Source organism: Anomaloglossus baeobatrachus, chromosome 2, assembly GCF_048569485.1.
Source record: "Anomaloglossus baeobatrachus isolate aAnoBae1 chromosome 2, aAnoBae1.hap1, whole genome shotgun sequence".
Lineage (NCBI taxonomy): Eukaryota > Metazoa > Chordata > Amphibia > Anura > Aromobatidae > Anomaloglossus > Anomaloglossus baeobatrachus.
Genome location: NC_134354.1, coordinates 428870703 through 428890165, shown reverse-complemented (window position 1 = coordinate 428890165; position 19463 = coordinate 428870703). Strand labels below are relative to the sequence as shown.

Below are 19463 nucleotides of genomic sequence, written 5' to 3'. Positions count from 1 at the left end.
GGACGCACCCACGGCTCTGGTAGAATGGGCTTTCAGCCCTGAAGGAAACGGAAGCCCAGAAGAACGGTAGGCTTCAAGAATTGGTTCCTTGATCCACCGAGCCAAGGTTGACTTGGAAGCCTGCGACCCTTTACGCTGGCCAGCGACAAGGACAAAGAGCGCATCCGAGCGGCGCAGGGGCGCCGTACGAGAAATGTAGAGTCTGAGTGCTCTCACAAGATCTAACAAGTGCAAATCCTTTTCACATTGGTGAACTGGATGAGGGCAAAAAGAAGGTAAGGAGATATCCTGATTGAGATGAAAAGGGGATACCACCTTAGGGAGAAATTCCGGAACCGGACGCAGAACCACCTTGTCCTGGTGAAACACCAGGAAGGGGGCTTTGCATGACAGTGCAGCTAGCTCAGACACTCTCCGAAGTGATGTGACTGCCACTAGGAAGACCACCTTCTGCGAAAGGCGTGAAAGAGAAATATCCCTCATTGGCTCGAAAGGTGGTTTCTGAAGAGCCGTTAGCACCCTGTTCAGATCCCAGGGTTCTAGCGGACGCTTGTAAGGAGGGACTATGTGGCAAACCCCCTGCAGGAACGTGCGTACCTGCGGAAGCCTGGCTAGACGCTTTTGAAAAAACACAGAGAGCGCCGAGACTTGTCCCTTAAGAGAGCCGAGAGACAAACCCTTTTCCATTCTGGATTGAAGGAAGGACAGAAAAGTGGGCAAGGCAAATGGCCAGGGATTAAAACCCTGATCAGAGCACCAGGATAAGAAGATCCTCCACGTCCTGTGGTAGATCTTGGCGGACGTTGGTTTCCTGGCCTGTCTCATAGTGGCAATGACCTCTTGAGATAACCCTGAGGACGCTAGGATCCAGGACTCAATGGCCACACAGTCAGGTTGAGGGCCGCAGAATTCAGATGGAAAAATGGCCCTTGAGACAGCAAGTCTGGTCGGTCTGCTAGTGCCCACGGTTGACCCACCGTGAGATGCCACAGATCCGGGTACCACGACCTCCTCGGCCAGTCTGGGGCGATGAGGATGGCGCGGCGGCAGTCGGACCTGATCTTGCGTAACACTCTGGGCAGCAGTGCCAGAGGAGGAAATACATAAGGCAGTCGAAACTGCGACCAATCCTGAACTAATGCGTCTGCCGCCAGAGCTCTGTGATCTTGAGACCGTGCCATGAATGCCGGGACCTCGTTGTTGTGCCGGGACGCCATGAGGTCGACGTCCGGCTTCCCCCAGCGGCAACAGATCTCTTGAAACACGTCCGGGTGAAGAGACCATTCCCCTGCGTCCATGCCCTGGCGACTGAGAAAGTCTGCTTCCCAGTTTTCTACGCCCGGGATGTGAACTGCGGAGATGGTGGAGGCTGTGGCTTCCACCCACAGCAGAATCCGCCGAACTTCCTGGAAGGCTTGCCGACTGCGTGTGCCGCCTTGGTGGTTGATGTATGCCACCGCCGTGGCGTTGTCCGACTGAATTCGGATCTGCCTGCCTTCCAGCCACGGCTGGAACGCCTTTAGGGCTAGATACACTGCCCTTATCTCCAGAACATTGATCTGAAGGGGGGACTCTGACTGAGTCCAGGTACCCTGAGCCCTGTGGTGGAGGAAGACCGCTCCCCACCCTGACAGACTCGCGTCCGTCGTGACCACAGCCCAGGATGGGGGCAGGAATGTTTCCCCTTCGACAAAGAAGTGGGAAGAAGCCACCACTGAAGGGAGGCCTTGGCTGCCCGAGAAAGGGAGACGTTCCTGTCGAGGGACGTCGACTTCCTGTCCCATTTGCGGAGAATTCCATTCCATTCAAGTGGGCGCAGATGAAACTGCGCAAATGGAACTGCCTCCATTGCTGCCACCATCTTCCCTAGGAAGTGCATGAGGCGCCTCAAGGGGTGCGACTGGGCTCGAAGGAGAGATTGCACCCCTGTCCGTAGTGAGCACTGTTTGTCCAGCGGAAGTTTCACTATCGCTGAGAGAGTATGAAACTCCATCCCGAGATATGTCAGCGATTGGGTCGGTGTCAATTTTGACTTTGGGAAATTGATGATCCACCCGAATCTCTGGAGAGTCTCCAGAGCAATGTTCAGGCTGTGTTGGCATGCCACCCGAGAGGGGGCCTTGACAAGAAGATCGTCTAAGTAAGGGATCACCGAGTGTCCCTGAGAGTGTAGGACTGCTACCACTGTTGCCATGACCTTGGTGAAGACCCGTGGGGCTGTCGCCAGGCCGAAAGGCAGTGCCACGAACTGAAGGTGTTCGTCCCCGATGGCGAAACGCAGGAAGCGCTGATGCTCTGGTGCAATCGGCACGTGGAGATAAGCATCCCTGATGTCGATTGATGCTAGGAAGTCTCCTTGGGACATCGAGGCGATGACGGAGCGGAGAGATTCCATCCGGAACCGCCTGGTTTTCACGTGTCTGTTGAGCAGTTTGAGGTCCAGAACGGGACGGAAAGATCCGTCCTTTTTTGGCACCACAAACAAGTTGGAGTAAAAACCGTGACCCCATTGCTGAAGGGGAACAGGGATAACCACTCCTTCTGCCTTCAGAGTGCTCACCGCCTGAAGAAGAGCATCGGCTCGCTCGGGGGGCGGAGCTGTTCTGAAGAAACGAGTCGGAGGACGAGAGCTGAACTCTATCCTGTAACCGTGAGACAGAATGTCTCTCACCCATCGGTCTTGGACATGTGGCAACCAGGCGTCGCAAAAGCGGGAGAGCCTGCCACCGACCGAGGATGCGGTTTGGGGAGGCCGAAAGTCATGAGGAGGCCGCTTTGGGAGCGGTTCCTCCGGCGGTCTTTTTAGGACGTGACTTAGACCGCCATGAATCAGAGTTCCTCTGACCCTTCTGTGGCCTGTTGGACGAGGAGAATTGAGACCTGGCTGAGGGCCGAAAGGACCGAAACCTCGATTGTACCTTCCGTTGTTGAGGTCTGTTTGGTTTGGACTGGGGTAAGGACGAGTCCTTTCCCTTGGATTGTTTAATGATTTCATCCAATTGCTCGCCAAACAGGCGGTCGCCAGAAAATGGCAAACCGGTTAAGAACTTTTTGGAAGCAGAGTCTGCCTTCCATTCACGTAGCCACATGGCCCTGCGGACTGCCACTGAATTGACGGATGCTACCGCCGTACGGCTCGCAGAGTCCAGGACAGCATTCATGGCGTAGGACGCAAACGCCGACGCCTGAGAGGTTAAGGACACAACCTGCGGAGTAGAGGCACGTGTGACTGCATTAATCTCAGACTGACAAGCTGAGATAGCTTGGAGTGCCCATACGGCTGCGAATGCCGGAGCAAAGGACGCGCCTATAGCTTCATAGATGGATTTCATCAGGAGCTCTATCTGCCTGTCAGTGGCATCCTTGAGTGATGCACCATCTGCCACTGCAACTATGGATCTAGCCGCCAGTCTAGAGACTGGAGGATCCACCTTGGGACACTGAGCCCAACCCTTGACTACGTCAGGGGGGAAGGGATAACGTGTGTCATTAAGGCGCTTAGTAAAGCGCTTATCCGGAAAAGCTCGGTGTTTCTGGACTGTATCTCTGAAGTTGGAGTGATCAAGAAACGCACTCCGTGTACGTTTGGGAAACCTAAATTGGAATTTCTCCTGCTGAGAAGCTGACTCCTCAATCGGAGGAGCTGGAGGAGAAAGTTCTAACACCTGATTGATGGACGCTATAAGGTCGTTTACTATGGCGTCCCCTTCAGGTGTATCAAGGTTGAGAGCGGCGTCAGGATCAGAGCCCTGATCTGCCACCTCCGCTTCATCCTCCAGAGAGTCCTCATGCTGAGACCCTGAGCAGTGTGATGAAGTCGAGGGAAGCTCCCAGCGAGCCCGCTTAGCCGGTCTGGGACTGCGGTCCGTGTCGGAGTCCTCACAGTGGGACCTATGAGTCGCCCCAGGAGCACTTTGCTGCGCCGACCGAGGGGGCTCTGAGAGCAATGATTCAACAGTGCCCGGGGCCTGTGTTACCGGACTGGACTGCAAAGCTTCTAGTATCTTAGCAGACCATCTATCCATAGACTCAGAAAGTTTGTCAGCGAATACTGCAAACTCTGTCCCTGTCACCTGGACAGTGGCAGCAGGTGGTTCCACCTGGGCCGAGGGTCCCACCAGTGGCTGAGGCTCCGGCTGAGTGAGTGTCACAGGGGCCGAGCATTGCACACAATGAGGGTAGGTGGAACCTGCAGGTAGCATAGCCGCACATGAGGTACAGGTTGCAAAATAAGCCTGTGCCTTGGCACCCTTGCTTTTTGCGGACGACATGCTGTTGTCTCCTCTTAGAGCAATCAGTGAGGGTATATAGCCAAAAGCAAATAGTGCGGCCGTACAGAGTAAATGTATACAATATAAGCATATAAATATACACTTCGGCACCCAGGGGGGCCAGCACCTAGTAACAGGTGTGGCTTACCGACCGCCCTCAGCGGTTGTGTGACCACCAGATTCCCTGCCTGGGCCTCCCAGAGCTGTGGAGCTCGGTGTTGTCTCCCCTCTGAAGTTCTCCAGCGTCAGAAGTGCTGATAGGAATGGCTGGCAGTGTTCTGAGAGGAGGAGGGAGCCGTGGGCGTGCCTCAGAAAGTGCGGGAATCTGGTGCCCCGTAGTGCTCAGTGAGGGGGGAGGAGGATACCTCAGTATGCTCCAGCCCTCACCGCTGACATGCAGTCTAGCGTCCCGCCCTCACCCCTGACTGGCAGGCCCGGGGGCGGGAGTTTGCGGTACTAGGCCGCAAAAGCCGGGGACTAAATTTATTAGCGCGGCCGGCAAACAAGCGTGGTCGGCGCGGTAGTCCCGGCGACGCAAAACACCCGGCAGGTGCTGGAGCGTCCGTTACACAGGCGCTCTATGCGCCGTCCCCAAGGGGACACAGAGTACCTCAGAGGAGCAGGGCCTGTCCCTGACGATACCTGGTCTCCTGTCCAGCAGATTCCCCCAGGGGCTGCGGAGGGAGCACGGTCCCAGTGCATGGTGACCGGTTAGGATCCCACTTCACCCAGAGCCCCTAAGGGATGGGGAAGGAAAACAGCATGTGGCTCCAGCCTTTGTACCCGCAATGGGTACCTCAACCTTAACAGCACCGCCGACCAGAGTGGGGTGAGAAGGGAGCATGCCGGGGGCCCTGTTATGGGCCCTCTTTTCTTCCATCCGATATAGTCAGCAGCTGCTGCTGACTAAATTGTGGAGCTTGCGTGCATGTGTGCCTCCTTCAACACAAAGCATAAAAACTGAGGAGCCCGTGATGCATGGGGGGGTGTATAGGCAGAGGGGAGGGGTTTACACTTTTAAGTGTAATACTTTGTGTGGCCTCCGGAGGCAGAAGCTATACAACCAATTGTATGGGTCTCCCAATGGAGCGACAAAGAAAATGTAATTAAAATATATCAAAATGTTGTGCGCCAAAAGGTAAATAAAATAATTATTTATCTAACAAAATTTATGAAGTGGCACTGGCTTGGCTCACCATTACGCCTCCTGATTTGCTTACTGTGGGCCTTTCTTCCTCTCTTCCGCATGCTGTCAGTACAGCCGAGTGTGTTCTCCCGTCTAGTTTCTTCTGATCCTGTTTGCTACACTAATACATCCTGAAGTGCTTCGAGCAGCGTCAGAAGAAAATAAATGGGGAAGAGAACGTGACATACTGGCAGCATTCAGTCGTGGAAAGCGAGCACTGATCAGAAGCATAGGAAGGCCCCTAGTGTGGATGTACGTTAGCATGTTGTCCTCCTAATACAGATTCGCTCACTTTATGAGTATTTCCCAGCATTGTAAATCCCTGTTAATAGATCAGCACAGCTTTTCTACACTGGACACTAGAGCACGAACAGTGCGGCATCCCGTGTGATACTGCGGATGGCAGCAGTCATATGCGACATCCCTAATATCGCTGCAGCATGGCCAACAAGACCTTAGGCTTCCCAATTAGCAGCGCTGGAGCAGTGGGCGATTTTTGGCCTTCCCCTCCCACCCCCTTTTTAAATCCTGGAAACTTTTAACCCCTTCCAAGGCCACCTTTTTTCATCCCACTATTCCAAAAGCTGCAACATCGCTTTTTCCGGCGGGATATGTATCTGGACGTGGGCTACAACAACACAGCATGGGATCGCAGCTGATTCTTTTTGTGAGATAAATCATTGTTTGTAAACAGGCAGGGAAATGTTGACTCAAAATGTACTTTGCTCATAGGACAACTCCTTTAAGCCCTGGAATCAGCGCCTGGCTGCACAACAGTATACTTTTCTGGAGTGTTTCAGAGAAAATAACCCTTCAAGATCCAGCCAAGGACCATAACTGGTGATGAGACTAGTCTGGCTTTTCCTCGGCTGGCTTTTCCCAGCACTGCTGCAGATAATTGACAGGTCTGTCCCCTCGTACGTACATAGAGACCTGTAGATCACTGGCTGCAGCAGGGAAGAGCCGGCCAGGATAGGATTCACACTACCCGTGGATTGGGCAGCATGAATCAGATAGCAGGTTCCCTTTAAACCTGCATTATGAAAACTGGCCTAGGCCTAAACTAGCAGCATTGAGAAGACATATAAAATAAAACGTGGGCACTTACCATTTCTTTTAGACCAGCGATGTAAGCAAGAACTTCTGACAAGTGCTTCATCCACTTTGCCTCCAGACATGTTATCCATAAACTGTCGGCCATGCTCCAGTGCCAAGTAGCAATCATTACAGCAATCTTGTTCTTCCACACGAGCCGCATAATTCACAATGCTGGTTTTTGTTGCTGGCTCTTCATCCATAATTCCAAACGGAGAGAATAAATTAGTGCACTGGTCATGAAGAAGTAGTATTAATTCATCTGGCATTTTTTCAGTATCCTTCAGCACCCCGTGATCAGTTCCTGCAGCTCGAAGGGTATCAAAGCGTTTTTCCACTTCCTTAGAACATTCTGTATGCCTGCCAATTATATCCAGCTCATCCTCCAGAAACAAGCCAGAGCTGTTACCAAACTTGCGGTTCATCACTGCGCTAAAGCCACACGTGCAGCGGTACTGCACTTCTTGGGTGGGATCAGGAATATACACGCCAACATCCGCCCCCTTAATGTTCATGTTGCACACACAAATGCAGCAGCTATCAAAATTGCAATCCTTAAAAAGATTCATGACAGATTCGGAAAGGATCAGGTTGACGTACAAGCTGTGTGCCTCGGGTATCGATGGAACAGTCGCTGGTTCTACTGAGTTCAAGGGTCTGCACGTTGAAGGTGTAGAGGCTGGAGAGTATAAATCAGAGTTCTCATATTTGACAGATCCCTGAACACTGGCTGGACCTGCTCTCGGGGTACGAGGAGTTCTTGGCGTTCGTGGAGTGGGGGCAGAAAAGCGAGGTGTGGCAGGAGAAGGGAGAATGCCCGCCCCGCCATTACTTGGTGGGGCACTGTTTGACATTCCAAATGGCGTATGGGTTTGTGGTGTGTAGGTCTGAACATATTCTTGGTCAATTGCACTGCTGACGCTAGAGATATTCCTAAGAGAGAAAAAGGTATTAGTTTAGGAATAAAGCCCCTAAAAGCAAAGAAATGTAGCAAATAATCTTGATCAAAAACATACTATTGTCTCCTAGCACGTATATGCCTGTGTGGATACAGACTATTAACATTGTCCACAGGTCCTGCAGTCAGACTCCCATCCCCACCTTTAACAAGCCCGTTTTCAGTATGTAGAGAGACATATGGAGTCGGGGGTAACAGGAGCAATTTACAAAGAATTTGTTTGTATCCACTGTGAAAAAGTGAAGTCCCCACTCAAAAGGTCGCTCATTATTTCTCAGATGTAGAAGTCTTCAACCCCTTAAACTGAAAGCGTCTCGAACAATGAAAACTAGGTTACCATTATTCGCAGAACTTACCCATCTTTGATAAAAGGCATTGTGGGTACTGGGGGAAGCAGGTCCAATTTCCCAACAGTCCAACTAGGACGGTAAATGCACTCATCTGACAACTTGATGGGTGGCAAGAACTGGCTGGGTAGAGTCTTCAAGGGAGCAAACATGGTACATCCCACCATTACTTGACAGGCTTCTGCTCTGTATACATAAGAGAAATCCTGCAAAAAAAGAACAATTCTCAGATTTACTCCTGCAGAATTTCCTCAAAAGTAGAAGGAAAATCTGTGTCAGAGTCAATACTAACAGGAGAACACAAAAAGCAAGTCAGTAACTCAAAATGACCAATGTAGGTGGCACTGCCTATAGTAAATGGTCCATAATAAAGCATTGTGGAGATTGCAGCGCCAGCCACCATACCAAACTATGAGAAGAATACGCTACAGGATTAGAAAAATTCTGGAATAAAGACTATTAACTTCAAACGTTCTGTACTTTGTTCATGCCATCAGAAGGTACAAAACCTTAATTCATGTAATAAAAAAAGGCATACAACCAATCAATGTAGATCACTACTGGTCATAATCACGACTCGGCATAAGAGTCAAGGACGAGAACATCACGAGTACAAAGGTGAGACATGGTATAAACTGTAGGATAAAGTCAATCGTTTTCTCACAATTACAGTATATCACAAAAGTGAGTACACTCCTCATTTCTGTAAGTATTTTATTATTATTATTATTATTATTCTTCTTCATGGGACAACACTCAAGATATCACAGTTTGATACAACGTAAAGTAGCCATCATGTACTGTGACATAGTGAAGCAGAGTACCAACCCCTCCATTCAGAAACAGGGCCACAGTGCATTTTAAAGGGAATCAGCCACATGGAAAACTGCTATTAGCCTGCAGATATGGAGATAATCTGCAGGGTAATAGCATTCTGAACCTGCCTGGCGCCTGCATATTAAACCCCACTGTCTGGAGGAAAATAACTTAAATCTTTCCGGTAGCGTACGGCTTTTAGTCACAGGGGCGGTGGCGGCACGGTTTCAGTCATCGCTCTGTGTATGGAGAGTGGCAGCTACAACCGCACCACCCACGCACAAAGACTGACTGACAGCTGCTCAGCAGTAGAACAAGCAGTCATTCAGTGGCGGGGTGTGTGGTTATACAGAGCAGTGACTAAAGCCAGAAGGCTGCTGGGAGGATTAAAGTTCTTTTCCTCCTGGCAGCGGGGTTTATTGTGCAAGTACTAGGCAAGTTCACAATGCTATTAACCTGCAGACTAGTCCCATATCTGCAGGATGAAGGGAATTTTGTTTACTTACCGTAAATTCCTTTTCTTCTAGCTCCTATTGGGAGACCCAGACAATTGGGTGTATAGCTACTGCCTCCGGAGGCCACACAAAGTATTACACTTTAAAAAGTGTAACCCCTCCCCTCTGCCTATACACCCTCCCGTGCATCACGGGCCCATCAGTTTTGGTGCCAAAGCAGGAAGGAGGAAACTTATAAATTGGTCTAAGGTAAATTCTTAGTAAAATCTAAGGTAAATTCAATCCGAAGGATGTTCGGAGAACTGAAACCATGAACCAAAAGAACAATTCAACATGAACAACATGTGTACACAAAAGAACAACAGCCCGAAGGGAACAGGGGCGGGTGCTGGGTCTCCCAATAGGAGCTAGAAGAAAAGGAATTTACGGTAAGTAAACAAAATTCCCTTCTTCTTTGTCCCTCCATTGGGAGACCCAGACAATTGGGACGTCCAAAAGCAGTCCCTGGGTGGGTAAAAGAATACCCCGATAAAAAGAGCCGACAACGGCCCCCTCTTACAGGTGGGCAACCGCCGCCTGAAGGACTCGCCTACCTAGGCTGGCATCTGCCGAAGCATAGGCATGCACCTGATAGTGTTTCGTGAAAGTGTGCAGACTCGACCAGGCGGCTGCCTGACACACCTGCTGAGCCGTAGCCTGGTGCCGCAATGCCCAGGACGGCTCTGGTAGAATGGGCTTTCAGCCCTAAAGGAATCGGAAGCCCAGAAGAACGGTAGGCTTCAAGAATCGGTTCCTTGATCCACCGAGCCAAGGTTGACTTGGAAGCCTGCGACCCCTTACGCTGGCCAGCGACAAGGACAAAGAGCGCATCAAAACGGCGCAGGGGCGCCGTGCGAGAAATGTAGAGCCGGAGTGCTCTCACGAGATCTAACAAGTGCAAATCCTTTTCACATTGGTGAACTGGATGAGGGCAAAAAGAAGGTAAGGAGATATCCTGATTGAGATGAAAATGGGATACCACCTTAGGTAGAAATTCCGGGACCGGACGCAGAACCACCTTATCCTGGTGAAACACCAGGAAGGGGGCTTTGCATGACAGCGCTGCTAGCTCAGACACTCTCCGAAGTGAAGTGACTGCCACTAGGAAGGCCACCTTCTGCGAAAGGCGTGATAGAGAGACATCCCGCATCGGCTCGAAAGGTGGTTTCTGAAGAGCCGTTAGCACCCTGTTAAGATCCCAGGGTTCCAGCGGACGCTTGTAAGGTGGGACTATGTGGCAAACTCCCTGCAGGAACGTGCGAACCTGCGGAAGCCTGGCTAGACGCTTTTGAAAAAACACGGAAAGCGCCGATACTTGTCCCTTGAGAGAGCCAAGAGACAAACCCTTGTCCATTCCGGATTGAAGGAAAGAAAGGAAAGTGGGTAAGGCAAACGGCCAGGGGGAAAAACCCTGATCAGCGCACCAGGATAAGAAGATCCTCCAAGCCCTGTGATAGATCTTGGCGGACGTGGGTTTCCTGGCCTGTCTCATAGTGGCAATGACATCTTGAGATAACCCTGAGGACGCTAGGAGCCAGGACTCAATGGCCACAAAGTCAGGTTGAGGGCCGCAGAATTCAGATGGAAAAATGGCCCTTGAGACAGCAAGTCTGGTCGGTCTGGGAGTGCCCACGGTTGACCCACCGTGAGGTGCCACAGATCCGGGTACCACGACCTCCTCGGCCAGTCTGGAGCGACGAGGATGGCGCGGCGGCAGTCGGACCTGATCTTGCGTAACACTCTGGGCAGCAGTGCCAGAGGAGGAAATACATAAGGCAGTCGAAACTGCGACCAATCCTGAACTAATGCGTCCGCCGCCAGCGCTCTGTGATCTTGAGACCGTGCCATGAATGCCGGGACTTTGTTGTTGTGCCGAGACGCCATGAGGTCGACGTCCGGCGTTCCCCAGCGGCAACAGATCTCTTGAAACACGTCCGGGTGAAGAGACCATTCCCCTGCGTCCATGCCCTGGCGACTGAGAAAGTCTGCTTCCCAGTTTTCTACGCCCGGGATGTGAACTGCGGAGATGGTGGAGGCTGTGGCTTCCGCCCACAGCAGAATCCGCCGAACTTCTTGGAAGGCTTGACGACTGCGTGTGCCGCCCTGGTGGTTGATGTACGCGACCGCCGTGGCGTTGTCCGACTGTATTCGGATCTGGCTGCCCTCCAGCCACCGCTGGAACGCCTTTAGGGCTAGATACACTGCCCTTATCTCCAGAACATTGATCTGAAGGGAGGACTCTGTCGGAGTCCAGGTTCCCTGAGCCCTGTGGTGGAGGAAGACCGCTCCCCACCCTGACAGACTCGCGTCCGTCGTGACCACAGCCCAGGATGGGGGCAGGAAGGATTTTCCCTTCGACAAAGAAGTGGGAAGAAGCCACCACTGAAGAGAGGTTTTGGCTGCCAGTGAAAGAGAGACGTTCCTGTCTAGGGACGTCGACCTCCTGTCCCATTTGCGGAGAATGTCCCATTGAAGTGGACGCAGATGAAACTGCGCAAAGGGAACTGCCTCCATTGCTGCCACCATCTTCCCTAGGAAGTGCATGAGGCGCCTCAAGGGGTGTGACTGGGCCCGAAGGAGAGAGTGCACCCCTGTCTGCAGCGAACGCTGTTTGTCCAGCGGAAGCTTCACTATCGCTGAGAGAGTATGAAACTCCATCCCGAGGTAAGTCAGTGATTGGGTCGGTGTCAATTTTGACTTTGGGAAATTGATGATCCACCCGAACCTCTGGAGAGTCTCCAGAGCAATGGTCAGGCTGTGTTGACATGCCACCCGGGAGGGTGCCTTGACTAGGAGATCGTCTAAGTAAGGGATCACCGAGTGGCCCTGAGAGTGTAGGACCGCCACCACTGATGCCATGACCTTGGTGAAGACCCGTGGGGCTGTCGCCAGGCTGAAAGGCAGTGCCACGAACTGAAGGTGTTCGTCCCCGATGGCGAAACGCAGGAAGCGTTGATGCTCTGGTGCAATCGGCACATGGAGATAAGCATCCCTGATGTCAATTGATGCTAGGAAGTCTCCTTGGGACATCGAGGCGATGACAGAGCGGGGAGATTCCATCCGGAACCGTCTGGTTCTCACGTGTCTGTTGAGCAGTTTGAGGTCCAGAACGGGACGGAATGATCCGTCCTTTTTTGGCACCACGAACAAGTTGGAGTAAAAACCGCGACCACGTTCTTGAAGGGGAACGGGGATCACAACTCCTTCTGCCTTCAGAGTGTTCACCGCCTGAAAAAGTGCATCGGCTCGCTCGGGGGGGCGGAGATGTTCTGAAGAAACGAGTAGGAGGACGAGAACTGAGCTCTATCCTGTAACCGTGAGACAGAATGTCTCTCACCCATCGGTCTTGGACATGTGGCCACCAGGCGTCGCAAAAGCGGGAGAGCCTGCCACCGACCGAGGATGTGGTTTGGTGAGGCCGAAAGTCATGAGGAGGCCGCCTTGGAGGCGGTTCCTCCGGCGGTCTTTGTAGGACGTGACTTAGACCGCCATGCAGAAGAGTTCCTCTGGCCCTTCTCTGACCTGTTGGACGTGGAGGAACGGGACCTGGCTTAGGGCCGAAAGGACCGAAACCTCGATTGTATTTTTCGTTGCTGAGGTCTGTTTGGTTTGAACTGGGGTAAGGACGAGTCCTTTCCCTTGGATTGTTTAATAATTTCGTCCAATTGCTCGCCAAACAAACGGTCGCCAGAAAATGGCAAACCGGTTAAGAACTTCTTGGAAGCAGAGTCTGCCTTCCATTCGCGTAGCCACATGGCCCTGCGGAGTGCCACCGAATTGGCGGACGCTACCGCTGTACGGCTCGCAGAGTCCAGGACGGCATTCATGGCGTAGGACGAAAAGGCCGACGCCTGAGAAGTCAAAGACACAACTTGCGGAGCAGAGGTATGTGTGACCGCATTAATCTCAGACAGACAAGCTGAGATAGCTTGGAGTGCCCACACGGCTGCAAAGGCCGGAGCAAAAGACGCGCCTATGGCTTCATAGATGGATTTCATCAGGAGCTCTATTTGCCTGTCAGTGGCATCCTTGAGCGATGAACCATCTGCCACTGATACTACGGATCTAGCCGCCAGTCTAGAGACTGGAGGATCCACCTTGGGACACTGAGCCCAACCCTTAACTACGTCAGGGGGGGAAGGGGTAACGTGTGTCATTAAGGCGCTTAGTAAAGCGCTTGTCCGGAAATGCTCTGTGCTTCTGGACAGCATCTCTGAAGTTAGAGTGATCGAAAAACGCACTCCGTGTACGTTTGGGAAACCTAAACTGGTGTTTCTCCTGCTGCGAAGCCGACTCCTCTATAGGTGGAGTTGGGGGAGAAAGATCTAGCACCTGGTTGATGGACGCTATAAGGTCATTTACTATGGCGTCCCCTTCAGGTGTATCAAGATTGAGAGCAACGTCAGGATCAGAGCCCTGAGCTGCGACCTCCGCTTCATCCTCCAGAGAGTCCTCATGCTGAGACCCCGAACAGCGTGATGAAGTCCCAGCAAGCCCGCTTAGCCGGTCTGGGACTGCGGTCCGTGTCGGAGTCCTCACCATGGGACCTAGGTGTCACCCCAGGAGCACTTTGCTGCGCCGACCGAGAGGGGCCTGGGGGCGATGAACTCACAGTGCCCGGGGCCTGTGTTACCGATCTGGACTGCAAGGCTTCTAGTATCTTAGCAGACCATCTGTCCATAGACTGAGCCATGGATTGTGAAAGCGACTCAGAGAGTTTCTCAGCCAAAACTGCAAACTCTGTCCCTGCCACCTGGACAGTGGAAGCCGGCGGTTCTACCTGAGCCGAGGGTCCCACCAGTGCCCGAGGCTCCGGCTGAGTGAGTGCCACAGGGGCCGAGCATTGCACACAGTGAGGGTAGGTGGAACCTGCAGGTAACATAGCCGCACAAGAGGTACAGGTTGCAAAATAAGCCTGTGTGTAAGGGGGGCCAGCACCTGGTAACCGGTGTGGCTTACCGACCGCCCAAAGCGGTTGTGTGTCCACCAGATTCCCTGCTGGGCCTACCAGAGCTGCAGAGCTCGTTCTGAAATCCTCCACCGGCAGAAGTGATTGTAAAAATGGCTGCCAGAGTTCTCAGGGGAGGAGGGAGCCGTGGGCGTGACTAATAAAGTGCGGGAATCTGGTGCCTCACAGTGCTCAGTGAGGGGGGAGGAGGACACCTAAGTATGCTCCAGCCCTCACTGCCGACGTCCAGTCGACCGTCCCGCCCTTACCCCTGACTGGCAGGCCCGGGGGCGGGAGTTATGGTACTAGGCCGCAGAAGCCGGGGACTAAATTTAATAACGCGGCCGGCAAACAGGCGCCGTCGGCGCGGTAGTCCCGGTCGTCACAAAAAAACAGCAGCCGCTGCAGCGTCTGTAACACAGGCGCTCCATGCACCGTCCCCAAGGGGACACAGAGTACCTGTTAGATGCAGGGCCTGTCCCTGATGATACCCAGTCTCCTGTCTGTCAGATTCCCCCAGGGGCTGCGGAGGGAGCCCGGTCCCAGTGAATGGTGACCGGTTAGGATCCCACTTCTCCCAGAGCCTCTAAGGGATGGGGAAGGAAAAACGGCATGTGGCTCCAGCCTTTGTACCCGCAATGGGTACCTCAACCTTAACAGCACCGCCGACTTAGTGGGGTGAGAAGGGAGCATGCCGGGGGCCCTGTTGGGGGCCCTCTTTTCTTCCATCCGATACAATCAGCAGCTGCTGCTGACTAAAATGGGAGCTTGCGTGAATGTGTGCCTCCTTCAACACAAAGCATAAAACTGATGGGCCCGTGATGCACGGGAGGGTGTATAGGCAGAGGGGAGGGGTTACACTTTTTAAAGTGTAATACATTGTGTGGCCTCCGGAGGCAGTAGCTATACACCCAATTGTCTGGGTCTCCCAATGGAGCGACAAAGAAAAAAGCATTTTTGCCAAGTGACAGGGTCCCTTTAATGGTGGCGTTGAGTTATTTAGAGGACACTCCAAACTTACACTGTTATACAAGCTGTACACTGTCCATATTACATTGTATCAGTGTTATATCTTCAGTGTTGTCCCATGAAAAGATATAATAAAATGTATGCAAAGGTTTAAAGAGATCACCTTAATTTCTGAATGTTTGGGGCTACAGAATCCTTCATCAGGCTCTATTTTGAATGGTGTTCCATCGAGTGTTGTTCCTCCCGGCGTAGTGTCAATGTTACCGTAATCTTTACTGTTCATATTCATAGGCGAGAAGCCCAAGTGCTGCTCCAAAGATGGCGGCGTAGGGTACATTTTATGAAGATCAACTGTACCTGCAGAAAAAGGTCATTTGTATAAAGCCCATATGGCACAACACCGAGAGTAAGACTATGAGACGTGATCCCACAACAATCTTTTCTTCTTCTATCTAATGCTGTAAATACATTAAACTTTCTGCTGATGACGACAGAGAAACCACAGGAACATTATATACCCTTCACAATGTACAAAAACTCATAGAAGTGATCTGGTGTAACCATAGTTTGTCAATGCGCAACACCACGATTCCCACATAAAGCGAAAACCACTTACTTATGCAGGACAGAGGGTCTAAATTTCCACATTTTGACTCCTTGTTGGCCTTGTCATCATTGTTAAGAGTTCTTTTTGAGCCAGGCTAAATTATGCAAAAAAAATAAAATATATGTATATAAATATATAAGTGCTCCATGTTATTAAAAAGAATGAAGGTAAAAATAATAAAAAAGGTATAAAAAGCATAGGTTACATAAAGGGTACTGGTTTATACATGAAGGAAATCATACCGCAAGCTCATCTTCATCAGAATTAAAGAGATTATCCAGATCAGTGTAGGAAACCACAAGGTCAGTTTCATGAAAGAGGCTGGTGGAGGCGGTGCGGGCATGGGCAGCGGACCGCTGAGGATCTGAAACAAGACGAGGGGTTTTGTCGCATACATAATATCTATCCTCTAAAGAACAACTACAGATGGAACGCAGCCAGCTTTAAACATTGGCATTTTTTATTGCACTGTTGAAGTGGTGCTTTAAATTTAGGCCCCCTGCCTATACTCCCCTTCTGGCGTCTATCTGTTTTCATCAAGCACCCGTCAGACTCAGGCAGATTATGACCTGCCGGCAGCTCCATTGCTCCATGGACTGCACCGAAAGTCACAACTCAATGCAAATCTATGAGAGCCCCAATCTGGCTCTCATAGACTTGCATTGAGATCTTGTGACCTAATGTCTGACTTCTGGCCAGTCAGATAGTTTTGTACACAAAATGGTGAAGGTGGACCAGAGCAACATCATAAAAGGATGAAAATGGCAAAAGGTAAGTATAAAACCAGGGGCAGGGGACTTACTGTAGGTTTAAAGCATCACTTCAGCGCTGACAAAAAAAAAAGAAAAAAAAGAAGACACAAAACCCCCAAAAAACACTTAAGTGGGGCTCTTAATCAAGTCATAGAAATAGAGGACAATGGCGTCACCCTATCACAGGCTGCCACTAGGGAGGCACAGGATACCTGACTGATCCTATTTAACATTCATTGAGGGAGAGTTATATATGTTATAAAATATAATTTTTTTATATTATTTTTATTTATTTTTTTTCAGAAAACTAGCAAGATAACCTCGCCTAATGTAAAATGTTATCTTACACATATATGCTTACAGTAACACTAAACATAGAAACAGAGGACAAGCAGATAGGAGACGACCTTTCCCACAATATTTCTTATAGGAAAATGCAGAAAATTCACAGAATTCTTTAACCCCTTCGCCCCTGGGCGATTTTCTGTTTTGTTTTTTTTCCTCCCCTTCTTCCAAGAGACATAGCTTTTTTTTATTTTTTGGCCAATATAGCCATATTATTGTTTAATTAGCAAAAAAAAGTCTACATTTCTGTTTTTTTCTGTCAACATGGGGTGCAGAGTGTACATTAAAGGAGACCTGTCACCAGATTTGGGGCCTATAAGCGGCGGCCACCACCACTGGGCTCTTATATACAGGGCAGATCAAAGTATTGTAGTGCGCCTGCGCAGGACCTCAATGGTGGCGCGTGTGTATGACGTAGTACGCATCATGCACCCCGGCTTCAGAAGGAGGACGAAGATCTCCGAAAGAGGAGCTGCCGCACCGGAGAACGGAGACGCCCATATGACCCAACTCCACACAGCGACCGTTTAGGTGAGTATTATAAAGTGATTTTTATGTTGTACACAGCGTTAGCTCTTATATACAGCATGTTAGAATACTGTATATACAGTAAGAGCCCGGTGGTGGTTATAGGGCAAAAAACTGGTGACAGGTTCCCTTTAATGAGTAAAAAATTAACTTTTTTGAATTTACCAAATGGCTGCAATGAAATAAAGAGTGAAAAATTTAAAAGGGGTCTGAATACTTTCCATAGCCACTGTAAGGGTTCAACAGGTGCAGATGGATTGGATACATTTCAGATCAGCAGACACATGTGGGGAATAATGAGGGCATGATTAAAGAGACAGACACTGCCAAGGACGTCCTTGGTCGTGAAGGGGTTAAAAAGGTAACTGTCAGTAGGATCAACCCTCCTAAGCCATGTACATGGAATGAAGGTCATAGGAAACGGACTAAAAAGGATACCTTGATATCGGTTATTCCAGAGAAATCTGTTTCTCACATGCAAATAAGCTGTTAAAATCTATGGGTCATAGGAAGATCTCCCTGAATATCTGATTCAAAAGCTTATTTTAAATGAAGCATAGTGCTACCAATGTGAGACATGTAATGACTGACAGTCACCTCTGATTTCACTGTTGAGTGGGGTGTGATTACAAGAGCAAACACAATACAGCAGAGCTAACAGTAATGAGACAAAGTTAACTGCTGTAGTTAATTTTGGGGATTGGGGAGGGGCAATACAGCAGAGCTAACAGCACTGGAAATGTGACCAGGTTTAACTCTGCTGTATTGTGTTTGTTATTATTAGGCATGCTCTGCAGCAGAGCTGCCAGCACTAAGGGAGGACATGGGTTGCTGCAAATGTTTGTAATGAGACAAAGTTCACTTCTGCTGTAGTTTGTTACCTCTGATCTCACTGCAGAGCTGCATGTGATCATGAGAGCAGTGTCAGTCATTACATGTCTCCCACTAATAAGGCCCCCTTTAAAATATAATAAGAGATGCATGTCCGGCCAATAGACTTTAACAGCTTATTTTAATAAAAGAAAACCATGGATTTCTCTGACATTGCATCTCAAATAATAACAACTTAACATTTATTCATTTATATAGTGCTATTAATTCCACAGCGCTTTACATACACTGGCAATCTCAAATATCAAGGTATCATTTATTCAGCTTTCTAACACCTGCATGCCCATATAGATTGTTTACTGACAGATTCCGGTTAACCACTTCATAAACGGGTAATTTAATTTTATGTTTGTGTTTCTGTTTAAGTGTTGAAAATAGACTCAATAAATTGTATACATAAAAAAAATAAATAAAAAAATTAAATACATTTGCTCGTGTCACAATTTTCCAAGACCTGTAAGGCATTCAATATTCGGGATACGGGGCTGTGTGAGCGCTCATTCGTTTTTACAGATACCATTTAGGGGTACATAGGATGTTTTCATAGCCTCTTATGGCATTAATTGCAATGTTGCGGAGGCAAAAAGAAAAAAAAAAACTTAATTCTAAAGTTTAAATTTGATCTTGTTACGCCGTTCACTAATTGGGATAATTTCTTTTGTATTTTGATAGATCGGACTTTTCGAATGCAGCGATACCAAATATGTGTCATTTTTATTTTATTTTTAATAGGGCAAAAAGAGGGCTTTTTAAACTTGTGTTTTTTTTTTTTACTTTTAACTATATTTGAAAGTTGTTTTTTTAGGGGACTTGCAGCTGTAGTCATCTGATAGTTTGTGATGTGCATAGCAGTGCATTAGCACTGCTATGTATATCGAAAGTCACAGTTTCCTATGAACGACAGCTAAACACTGGCTTTCATGGAAGTATCAGTGACAAGCACAGGTCTTTACCTGACCAATAGCTGTCATGACAGCCCATTGATGCCCCGCAATCATGTAGCGATGGGCAAGTGGAATGATGCGCCCCCTTGCTGGTGCATGTTAAAAGCCACTGTCAGAGATTTAACAGGGCAGCAGAGGCAGACGGATCTTCACTCCATCCACGGATGTTAAAGTCACATTGGCTGATTAAGTCAGCCATATTGTGCTGGGAAAGATGCCTGCTCGGCATGCGAGCCCGCATCACAGTCAGTTAGCAGGCCTATGACGTACCGTACGTCATATTGCTAAGGAGAAAAGAGAAAACAGACTACA

At 49.7% G+C, this 19463-nt stretch overlaps 1 protein-coding gene across 1 annotated transcript in view; it reads right to left on the bottom strand.

Moving 5' to 3' along the window:
* The window catches only part of MED13 (mediator complex subunit 13), a 196762-nt gene that overhangs the window by 53770 nt on the left and 123529 nt on the right, over positions 1-19463 (bottom strand). The window contains exons 12-16 of the mRNA XM_075336235.1: positions 15934-16055; positions 15701-15785; positions 15248-15441; positions 7867-8063; positions 6566-7485 (exon numbers count right to left, since the gene is read on the bottom strand). Of these exons, the coding sequence (XP_075192350.1) occupies positions 6566-7485; positions 7867-8063; positions 15248-15441; positions 15701-15785; positions 15934-16055 (1518 nt within the window). The remainder of the gene's footprint in view (positions 1-6565; positions 7486-7866; positions 8064-15247; positions 15442-15700; positions 15786-15933; positions 16056-19463) is intronic.